The 11,725-nt window shown below is 41.9% G+C and overlaps 1 protein-coding gene across 1 annotated transcript; it reads right to left on the reverse strand.

Moving 5' to 3' along the window:
- Positions 1–4,518: 4,518 nt before the first annotated feature.
- Positions 4,519–9,045, reverse strand: grxcr2 (glutaredoxin and cysteine rich domain containing 2). The gene is made up of 3 exons (XM_018751868.2): positions 8,602–9,045; positions 6,804–7,016; positions 4,519–5,742 (listed from the first exon to the last, which is right to left on the reverse strand). The coding sequence occupies exons 1-3, from the start codon at positions 8,935–8,937 to the stop codon at positions 5,554–5,556; spliced, it is 738 nt and encodes a 245-aa protein (XP_018607384.2). The 5' UTR covers positions 8,938–9,045; the 3' UTR covers positions 4,519–5,553.
- Between the last annotated feature and the right edge of the window lie 2,680 nt (positions 9,046–11,725).

An 11,725-nucleotide genomic window follows, 5' to 3' on the forward strand; every position in this document is an offset into this window, starting at 1 on the left:
CTAAAGTGTGTATAAAAACTTTTTAAATACTAAGAACATATAAAAGACCTATTTATGAAACACTTCCATTAATTCCTTTCACTGTCTTTTCTTCAAATATCCATACAACTCTGGGGCAGATATGTATGTTTATATGTATGTGCCATCAAGTCAGTCCTGACACATAACGACCATTCACGTGGTTTTTGTGACCAGGGAGGAATGGAAATGGTTTGCTGTTGACTCTGGGCATACAAAAGTGCATTTCATATAACAAAGACTGCAGCATGAAATGCATATTTAATGTTATATTGACATGTCAGAAATATTTTGAGGTGTACAGCTGTATGGACTGCGGTAGCATGGCAGGTTTGGCCAGTGCCTGCTCTGTGGTTTGTCTGGGGTTCAAGCTCTGCTTGAGGTGCCTTGTGGTGGACTAGCATCCCATCCAGTATGTGTGCCCTCCCTCTTCAGCCTTGTGCTCTATGTGGGATATGCTCTGGATGACTGCAATCCTGCTTGAGACAAGTGGTTGTTGATGTTGGTTGGTTCACTCACTTCTGTTAACTCTTTGTGCTTGTCCAGGTTGCAGCAGTTTGGAATCATGCAAGCTATGAAAAGGGAGGGAAGACCCTTGAAATGACACCAGTCCACTGGAGGGTAAGGACCACATGATAATTCTTAGATCCTTTAACTGGTCCATCCACCTGTTGGGAACTCTATGAAACTGGACAACTCAGTTATTTCAGCTGTGTCTTCAGTTAAAAGCCTGGGAATAATGATAATGGCACTCAAGGCCACGTATCAGCATCACTAATAAAATAACCTGATTCTTCAGATTTGACCTGCATTAACCCTTACCTTACAACAAACTCAACACAGATTGTGATCCAAGGCATGGTGATATCTTGTCTGGACTACTGCAACTCCCCCCCCGTCTCCTCCATGAAACTTTTGTGGGTGACACAAACCAGACTGAATGCATGTCTTTTTCAGAATAAACATCTGAAGCAAAACACATCTGATGAAAAGGCTTGCTTTTGTTACATTTATTTATTTCATTTTATGTCATATAGTGCAAACATAAAGGCAGGCCAAACAGGAGGCCAGGAATTGTCTTGACACAAACAGCATAGAGTAGACAAAGAAAATGTTCCCATTGAAGCAGGTGCTGCTGATTTTTTGCCTCATTGTAGCCTGCCAGAATTATAGTCAGAGGACAAAACAACAGTTGTTTAGACAATTGTTGTCAAAATTAGATTTCTTGCCAAGCAGATCTTTGTTAAACATTGGCTGCTATCTTACTGAATGCACATTTTCAGAACTTTGTGAATTTGTACAAAGAATGTTAAAAGCTTGCATTTTTAAAAATAACAACATAAAATCAATCTCAGATTTTGATCCCTACCCTTCTATAACATTTTGAACTCAGATAATTTTTCCAACTTTAAGTTTAGCCTTGATACTGTGTGTTATGGATTATGTCAGTTTGCCGTAATGCATTTTAGATTGAAGAAGGCCCCTGCTGGCTCGCAGGATGTTCAAGGTTACTAAAACACAAGTTACAGTAAGATCTGCAGTCTGGACATGCATCATACCAACAGTCCTGAAAACTGAAAATACTACACCTGTTAAGTATTCTGTTTCTTTTGAGGAAGGTACAATATTTTATTATTTGAGCTTGTAGCATTTCTATATATTCTTTTAACACTTTCAAGTTGCAGCCTTTATTTTGAATGATTTGAAAATATGATGAATCCCCCAAATTCTAGGTATATGGCTTGGTCTAATTTCTCTTTTGAAACTGCGCTAGTAATTATTAAGTCCAAAGTCACAACAATCCTTATTGTCAAATGGTTTTGTACAAAGAAGTTAAGTTTTTTTTGTAACTGAGCACAGTTCCAAGTGTCATCCAAAATATCATAAAATACTAATTACACGGGCACCACAAATGCATGGAAATGAACTCGAGATACTGGAAATAACCAGAAACTGGAAATCAAAATGTTGATCTTGAAAATTCTGATGACAAAATAAAAACGAATATTTCAATTCATTGTTAATTAAGCTTTAGAATACAAAATGCTACAATAAAATAAATTTATTTACATCCAAACCAAAACTCTTGCACCAGATGAACGGCTGGTCATATCACCACAAACTAATTAAGTCATGGTAGTTACTGAAAATATGTTATGTGCAAAATATGTGCAAGATATGTGCAATTCAGGAGGCAACACATTTTATTGATCTTAAGTAAATGTTTCATTTTTAATTTATTTAATGAGTGCTTACTGTGTATCACTTGAATAAGGTTTTCTCTTACAAATTCTCATAATTGTAACAGTGCATCAATAATATGTTCCTCTCTCAAGTAAATCAATCCATGAAGATGTTCAAAAAGTAGTTTCACATCCTGTTCTGAAGGTAGGCTTTAAATTAAATTAGACTACACTAGTCTTCACTTGGGTGTGGCGTGAGTTCGAGCCCTGCTTGGGGTGCCTTGCGACAGACTGGCATCCCGTCCGTGGTGTGACCCCCTCCTCCTTCGGTCTTGAATCCTGTGTTGTCAAGTAAGGCTCTGGCTTGTCGCAACCCCGCTTGAGACAAGCGGTTGTTGACAGTGGATGGATGGATGGTCTTCACTTTTTTTCACTCATTAGCAGTAGCTGGTTGTGTTGTCGAGACGTGTGTGTGTTAATGATAATCAAGAGCTCATGCTTAAGCAATTCCTTCAGATAAGCAAACTCATGCATTCAGAAGCACGCACACGTATGTTGGTGTCCAGTGTGCCAGCATATTCGTGTTGATCAAAGGATTTAAAGGCTCTGAGGATTAAAGTGTTTAAGACTGTAGCAAACCCACCATGGACCACCAAATCTGTGGTTCCTAATGAATTTTCACAGACTCATTAATGTATTTAGAAAACATTGGATGATACCTTAGTTTTTCTTCAGTTACCTTACTTAAGAATCCTGTCATTTTGAAAAATTACTTCTTGATTTGAGTCTCAGATGACATTGAATTAGAGTTAAAGACGATCTGAAATTACCCTTTTTCAATACGAAGTCATTTGAATTTGCATCATGACCATATCTCTGCTCACATGTCCCAGAAAAGTATATTTACTATTGTTACTGCTACGGTTGCTATTTAATTTAAAACAAAATTTTATGCCGAAAAACCTGGTTCGTCATATGTACTTATAGGCAATCTCGGTAATAATGTCAATAAGATAAGATAAGATAAGATAAGATAAAACTTTATTCACCCCGAAGGAAATTCTTGTGCCAGAGATTGCTCAGACAGATTAACCACAACAATTAAATATAAAAGTAGTAATTAATAATAATGAAAATATAAAAGTAATAAGTAATAATAATGAACAAAGCTAAGAAATCACATAAGAGGGAGTAGGTCAAACAGCAGAATAACACTTGCTGTTGGGGTACAGGTGGCCCCTGACTTACGATGGGGTTACATTTCGCGAAACCAATTGTGAGTCAAAAATATTGTAAGTCAAAAATGCATTTAATACACCTGACCTACCAAACATACATGTGATGACTGTCATGGGCTTGCCGCCTTCATGTTGGTCTGTTATGTTGAGTATCTCCTCAAGATTAATTGCCCTCCTCTTCTTCTTCCCACCAGTAGCAGAAGACATAGATGGGCATTTCTGTGACATTATGGGTTCTCAAAACACAGCGTAGATACAGGGGGGTATCTGTATAACGACCGCGTGACAGACTGGGAGATGTGGATCGCTGCTGCTGCCCAGCATCATGACAGAGTATCACTCCGCGTATCGCTTGCCTAGGAAAAAAAAAATTCTAAATTCAAAATTCCAAGTGCGGTTTCTACTGAATGTCTATCGCTAGCTCACCATTATAAAGTCGAAAAATCGTTAAGTCGAGAAGCATCTGCAATGTGTGACCTATATGTGCAAGCTGTTAATGCATTAGGGTGGTTTCTCAAAGTCTGGTCCTGAGGTTTTGAATGGCAATCTGGACCAAACCAGTGTGTGCAAAGGCGTGAACTTCCCCTTTAAAGATATATAGGCCTGAGCGTATATTTTGGATCTGACAGTGACATGAGATTCAACAACAAAAGTCAGCAGCTTCGCTTCACTAGTTTGTGTGGTCAGTCTTAGTCAAGGCTGCAAGGTTTCCTTTTCTTCTGCTTATTTCATCTTGTCAGTCCCATGGCATTCCAGGACCTTTCCGACATTGCCAAGGAATTTTAACCCGGCTGCCAAAATGGGATTTTCATTTGGTATAGTTGCAGCAGGTAGATGCTTGGGATGAAAATAACATTTACCTTTATCTTTGTCACTCTCAGTGCAATAAAAACCACGTCAACAAATTTCCTTTAGTAATGCATTTTATTTGCACGCAGATATCCTGTGAATTGTGAATGTGAATGTTTTTTCAGCATACATATTGAACAATGAATCATTAAATGTTTTCTAATAGACCGACTAATAAATATCAATCAAATTCTACACAAGTAGCAAACGTAACAAATTTTCCGTGCGGCTTGTTTCATCGCAAGGTGTTGCCTCTCATAATAGTGCAGCGGGTTACTTTGCAGTCATTGTTGCCATGATTTTATTTTATTCATTCCTTACAGTTTTTGGGTTTAGTGTAAGACCCTTTTGGGTTTACTAGGATTACTAAAAAAGATTAGTGTTGACTGAAATGCTTAATCTGCCTCTTTTGTTATCGGTACGGGTATTGTGTTCAAGAAGCTTATGGATATTGTGAGCGTAAGAATTGTCTCATTACAATACTTCACAATAATTCCCCAAAGGGTGTTCTGATCGTCAATGTTTTTTCACTGTTAAATTCAGTTTGAAACAAAACCTGTTTATTAAAATATTTTGATCATAGCTTGTTAGACGTCTCTCTTTGTTTATAAGTTGCAGTTATTTTTCATCACCCCGAACTTTGCCGTGTCTAAGAACTACAACATGCTGCTGCTTTTCAGTCGTTGCAAAATTGTGAAAAACAATATACAGTGTAAGAATGTTGTTGTTTGATGTAAGAAAATGCATATATATGTCTTTGTAATGCCATAATTGCTCTGCCAAAAAATACCCTGTGGAAGGTACTGAAACAGTGAGGAAGAATATTTTTAGTAACTTTATTCCCTAAATACTGTACTGATTGTTTATTACACCATATTTATTTTTATGCATTTTCAGGGTCTCAAATATACAATTATACAAATTTGGATTCTCCCTCCACACATGACACTAAAATTGTTTATGTATGTGTGTGTGTATAGGTCAAATATATTCTTTAAACTACATATGTGTATGTTAATGTTGCAATAGTACAGCAATAATCAATAGCAAAGACCAAGTATACCATGTTGATTTGAATTCCTGGTAATCTTAAAACCCTACTCTTTCTCCTTCCAGTGTCTTTTTCAGTGTTTGTGTTTTCTATTACTTTGGTTATTTATTTACAAAGGCATTGTGATGGATCCTGACATTTGAACATGTACTGCAAAACGCCGGCAGATGGTTTTATTGATTGATGTTCTTATTCTCGGCAAGACGTAATGCTTTCAGCGCTTTCCAACCTGCTGCTCTGTGCACGACTGGCAACGCTGTAGGCCGTCCGGATAGCATGCGGGGCACCGCAGAGCCCGAATGGACTCGTTGAAGCGGTTGGCCAGCATGGACAGCTTGCTTCCATGGCACAGAGAGCAGGGCATGCAGCCCGTTCCCCCACACTGGGGGCAGCTGGAGCCCTCCTGCAACCAAATGAAACGCTGGCAATAAGCCCAAAACTCTTCTGTCAGACCACTGGAAAGGAAACATGCAGAACAGCAGAGGGGACACAGTGTACAAGGACTCAGGTAGCATAAACTGATTGCCACACCCACACACTTGTCTGACATCAATAACATCATGTTCCCTGATAAATGAGCTACGTATTGCATCTGAACAATATGGGATCTGTTCCACTAACTTGTGGAAAAGGAAGCACACACTCACAGTGGAGCAGAAAGATGTAGTGACTGTACAAATAATTTATCGGAAAAGAGAACCTGTTTTAAATCGTGGCTTTTCGTGACGCTGCACTGATGTGAGTCAATTTATCTCTGATTTTCAGTTTCGCCCCTTCTATTATCTGCATTTATGGAATTAATTTTCTGCATTTCATATGATTTCTTACTAAACAACATCGCACGTTTTATGTGACAAAAGCCACCACTTTCAAGTTTGAAATGATTGTTTTTCAAAGTTCTTAAAAGGGGCGGCAATGGGGTACCGCAGTAGTGACCCTGTCCAGGAAAGGTGGTTAATGAAAGTGAATAAGTAAATTCCTAAAAGGTGAGTTATTTAGTACTGATTCTTAAGTCAGAAAGTACACAGGACAATAGCCAGAGTGGAGCTACATAAAAAGTTAATTATACCCCTATGTAGCAAATGTATGTCAATATATGTCAAATGTGTTACAGTATTGATTTGTAATGGCAACATATGTAAAATTTGCCTGTCGTATCAAATCATGGCATTGTGTTATGGAGAGCCCAGGTGTGAAAACAATCCTGCAACTTTAAGAGCAGCATTTGTACAATAATTAAAAAATATATGAAGGAGAAAAAAAAAATTGAGAAGTGCACTGTGTAAAATTATTAGCTAAAACCTGGAATAATGTATGTGCTCTTACCGTGTTTATAAAGTTCTGTATTACTTTGGTGTCACACTTCAAACGTCTGATCTGTGGAATTAATTTTTGGCATAATCCATTATACGTATTGAGATGAAGGTGCTGCTGCTGAGCCTGGAAAAGTTATTTCCTGATTACCTCATGCTTGGGTTCGAGGTTTCCATCCTCTCCATGTATGCACAGAGCGTGGTGCGGCGCCTTCTCCACTCTGTCTGTCCCCAATGAGAAATCCTCCCCGCTATCTTTTCTCTGTAGTGAAGATTTCATGAGCTCGCTCCTTCTGTGAGGGGATCGTATGATCCTTAGATTACTGGTGTAGATGATAATCTTTCCAAAATCCAGCACCGGAGGCTGGGCAAAACACAAAAAAGCAAAAACGAAAAGACAACGGGGTCAAAATAAAATGTGCACTCTTTTCATCGCCCACATCTGTGTGACAAGTTGTTTCAAGTGACTAAAATATGTCGAAATGCATATATGCGTAGTGAACTGCAACAAATAATAATAATAAATGTGCTTTGCGAATGATGTCTCATTATAAAATTTATTGGTCAATGTGCTTTTCTTTACTCTGAGTCGCATGTTGCAAAACTGTGCAGAACAAATGCATAAATACAAATATATAACTATGCATATTTTACAAACCCTGAGCACTTTACCTACCCAGTCTTCAAAATGCATATCATCTGCTTAAGTAGGCAGGTGTAATGGTGCATTGGTACAGTGAGTTTGGCCTGTCCCTGCTCTCTCTGGTGGGTCTGAGGTTCGAGTCCTGCTTGGAGTACCTTGCGATGGACTGGCGTCCTGTCCTGGGTGTGTGCCCTCTGCCGCTGGGCTAGACTCTAGCTCACTGTAACCTTTCTCGAGCAAAGTGGCTTCAGTGTTTGTGTGTGCATGCTTACTTAACAGTACATAGATTTACTTAGCTGACAGTACACACACACACACACATTTTCCGAACCGCTTGTCCCTCACAGGGTCACGGGAAACCGGAGCCTACCCGGCAACACAGGGCGTAAGGCCGGAGGGGGAAGGGGACACACCCAGGACGGGTTAGCTGACAGTATCCAAAGTTATTTATACTGGAGCCAATTAAGTTAAGAACCTTGTTCAAGGGCTGTGGGGACAGCTGGTAGTGTAGTAGGTTCAATCTCCACTCCCCACTGTGGTACCCCTAAGCAAGATACTTACCCTAATAGCTCCAATAAAATTTTCCAGCTGTATAAAGGGGTAGATAACAGTAGCTGCTTTAGAGAAAAGCATCAACTAAATACACACACACACACATTTTCCGAACCGCTTGTCCCAAACAGGGTCGCGGGGCACCGGAGCCTACCCGGCAACACAGGGCGTAAGGCCGGAGGGGGAGGGGACACACCCAGGACGGGACGCCAGTCCATCGCAAGGCACCCCAAGCGGGACTCGAACCCCAGACCCACGGGAGAGCAGGACCCGGTCCAACCCACTGCGCCACCGCACCCCCCATCAACTAAATAAATGAAGGTAAATGTAATGCAAGAGTAGAACCCAAACCTGGGTCATTCAAATGCAAGGCAGAATTTACATTTATTTATGTAGCAGACACTTTTCTCCAAAGCAACCTCCAATGAACTCTATGTAGTGTTACCAGCCCACACACCTTATTCACCGCAGTGACTTACACTGCTAGATACACTGGGTCACTCATCCATACATCAGTTGAACACACACACACACTCTCTCTCTGTCACTCACACACTATGCAGGTGCTCTAAGTACTATGCTACCGGCTGACCGTGAGGTGTGATGTCATTTTGCCTCTTACCACATATAAAGAAGGGGGATGCTATGAAATATGCCTAAAAGGAAAAACCGAGCGATTATACCGTAATCTTCACCAAGTAAAGTCGTCTGCAGAAAAGCTGGCTTGCGTTGAAGCAGGCTGTCCGGTACTCACTTTGCAATCTGCGGCTGATAGCTCGCCGTATGTCGGGGGTCTGTAATTAGTCACGCCCCTGTAGACGTTTATCCTCTGAGCAATCAGGCCTGTCGGGGGACCCGGCGCCGGGCCCGTCGGGTCCTGAAAGCCACGGAGCTGCTCCGCCTCAAGGTGCCGAGGCGTCTTGCCGCGTTTAAAGCTGCGGGGGTACTTCTCCCCCGGGCTCTCCAGCTCTTGGCCGTCCTCGTAAACGTGCTTGAGCACACGGCCGCTGTACGACGAAGCTATCTTGAAGCGCACCTTCCGCGGCTGGCCTTCCTGACGCTGGCCGGGCTTCCTCTGCGACTTCTCCATGACCGGGCTCTCGGAAAAGGGACGGGGGACGAGGACGAGATCGGGACGAGATCACCCGCGGCAAGCGATCATCGGGAAGTCGCACGAAGTGGCGCGTGTCGCGTCCGTCCGCACTCGCTCCCACCTCTGAATTATTCAGCGCGTAGATCAGGTGCAGCACGGCAGAGGAGAGCTGACACCCTCTCATAAATTAGTTATTAGCTAAACGCAGTTTAGAGGCAAATGAAATGAACAAGATGTGTTGCTGGCAAGTTGTGACAGATGCGACATCGGAACATCAGGATGAAAAAAACCTCCAAAATACTGCAGTTTCAATGCAGACATTTAGTTAAATTCGAACCGAAGGCCTGAATTGCTTGAAATTGCGTTGGAGGTTGCATGCCATACTTTGAACTAATATAGAGGGTGAATGCTGGTGCAGAATGAAATACTTTACAGCCGTAAACTCCAAGAATACATCTGTCTTATGCTCAAACACACCTATAGCCTATATTCACTGGACGTTCTGTCTGGTTCTCAGGATTGATTTGATTGATCGGCGGTGTACGAATGAGATACCTGCCGTGAGCCTGTGACGCACATGTAAGTTAATTTTTATTGTTTTTAACGGTGTAACGGACTACAGTGGTTATACATACATACATATATATACATTGTGCTTATACATAGGAACTGAGGTTTGAGCCCCACGTTTAGTGTTTTACCCTTTAAAACACAGGGGCCACGGTGGCACAGCGAGTAGTGCTGCTGTCTCACAGCACCTGGGTGGAGTGAGAGGACATGGGTTTGATCCCTGCAGAGTCAATGTGGAGTTTGCAGGTTCTTCCTGTGTCTGTATGGGTTTTCTCTGGGTGCTCTTGTTTCCTCCCACAATCATGCTCTTCAGTTTCAAATGCAGTGTGTGCTTTCCACTGATGTAGGGAGGAGTGACCCATTGTAAGTAGTGTATCCAGCAGTGTAAGTCACCACGGTGAATAAGGTGTTGGCTGATAACACCATAGAGAGTTCACTGGAAGTCACTTTGGAGTAAAGTGTCTGGTAAAAGAATAAATGTAAGGCAGTACTTACCCAGAACTGATTCAGGCAAAAACCACAGCTGTTTAAAGTGGTAAATGAGTGTAAGTAGATTAGCTTTCCAAGTTACTTGCCAGCTGAATAAATAAATGTTCAGCCATTGATATTACACACACTTTCTGAACTGCTTGTCCCATACAGGGTTGCAGGAAACCAGAGCCTAACCCAGCAACTCAGGGCGTGAGGCTGGAGGGGGAGGGGGAGGGGACACCAGTCCATTGCAAGGCACCACAAGTGGGACTCAAACCCCAGACCCACCTGAGAGCAGGACCCAGTCAAACCCACTGTGCCACCCACACCCCATGCTAGTGATATTAGATGAAGAAAAAAAAAGCCTTGGTTTTTTTTTCTCTTCTGATCAGCTTTAACCAAGAGTAAAAACGAAGATTTGCTTGACCTGAGACCATTAGGAAACTCTTTTCTCATGGAAAGTGGCTCTTTTTATTTTTGAAGAGTATCGGTTGTGTTGAGGGTGTGCTTTTCAGCAGAACAATTTAGTTGCATTGTAACACGATGGTCTTTTACAAGGCTGCAGAGTCCAGATATGTTGAGATGCTCGTGGGTGTGGGAGTGTGGGGCCTTTCAGTACACTTCTCAGCTGTAAATTACTGTCACCTCCTCCACACAGATATTCCAGCTAAAACACTTTTCTCCAGGGTAGCGCTTCTCATCTAACAAGCTGACAAATAACACCCACCCCAACCTCTTATTCCTCTCTTTCTTGCACATCAAAACTTACGGGGAGACATTTTCTTAACAATGATGCAAATGGTTCAGAAATATGTTCAAGGAAAAGAGTTCGGATGCTTCCCCGCAGCGGTCTCACTTTCACCGAAACGCCTCGTGCCGAAAAATGTTCAGCATCCCGCTCCTCCCTTACGGAATCTTGCTTCCTGCTACTTCTTCTATGGGTTGATTCTGAGGCCCGCTTTGGGTCACCTGCTGCCTATTGTAGATGCTGTGCTGTCTGAGAAACTTCTCAAAGGAGCTCAGCAGTCCTTTCAGGCGCCTGCGTGGCATTCACCGCAATGACAATAAAAGCCAAACCCAAAAGAAGTCGGAACTTTAAAAAGCAGTTATGGTAGCGGTTGAAATTTCAGCACTTAAGATCACTAGTTTTACGGATCCCTGGATCAATCGGTCCATCGGCTGTTCTTCAGACAGCGCCGATCACAACATGCACTCCATTCGTCCCTTCTCCTTGCTGTTTTCCACATACGGCCTCCCATCTGACGAGATTTTCTTCCCGCCTCCTTGGGAGTCGTCCAGGTGGTCGTTCTCGTTCTCTTGGGTACCGCTCAGCTAGGAGTGCGGTCCGTCGGTTCTCTGCCATCCACGCTATATGTCCTGCCCATCTCATCTTATTCTTCCTGTATTCTGCCACAACGTCCTTTACTCCGCTGCTTTCCCTCAGCACTTTGTTGGTTGCGAAGTTTTATAATGGATGCCAATTTATAAATGCACATTATACCTGACTTTAGATAAAAATGAGAAGCGATGACTTCCACGGACGTCTCCAAGGTAACCTTTGCGCGATATTACATTTTGTCACTTCATTACATTGCACTATATCACATTAGTTACTTTATAGTGTCACTGGGATATTTATTCAGCTAGAGGACAAACGTCTCATCGCAGATGTAAAACTCCTTGTCATCCCATTATTCAGAAGTGATTTGGTAAAATTTGGGATCTGATGGTTTAGGTTGAATAA

The sequence above is a fragment of the Scleropages formosus genome, chromosome 4 (genome assembly GCF_900964775.1).
Source record: "Scleropages formosus chromosome 4, fSclFor1.1, whole genome shotgun sequence".
Classification (NCBI taxonomy): domain Eukaryota; kingdom Metazoa; phylum Chordata; class Actinopteri; order Osteoglossiformes; family Osteoglossidae; genus Scleropages; species Scleropages formosus.

Excerpts from the sequence above, each read along its gene's own strand:
- grxcr2 (XM_018751868.2), bottom strand. The coding sequence starts at position 8,937 with ATGGAGAAGTCGCAGAGGAAGCCCGGCCAGCGTCAGGAAGGCCAGCCG. Across the intron at positions 7,017-8,601 it reads TATCAGCCGCAGATTGCAAA|CCTCCGGTGCTGGATTTTGG; the intron begins GTGAGTACCGGA and ends TGTTTTGCCCAG. Across the intron at positions 5,743-6,803 it reads ACCTCGAACCCAAGCATGAG|GAGGGCTCCAGCTGCCCCCA; the intron begins GTAATCAGGAAA and ends ATTTGGTTGCAG.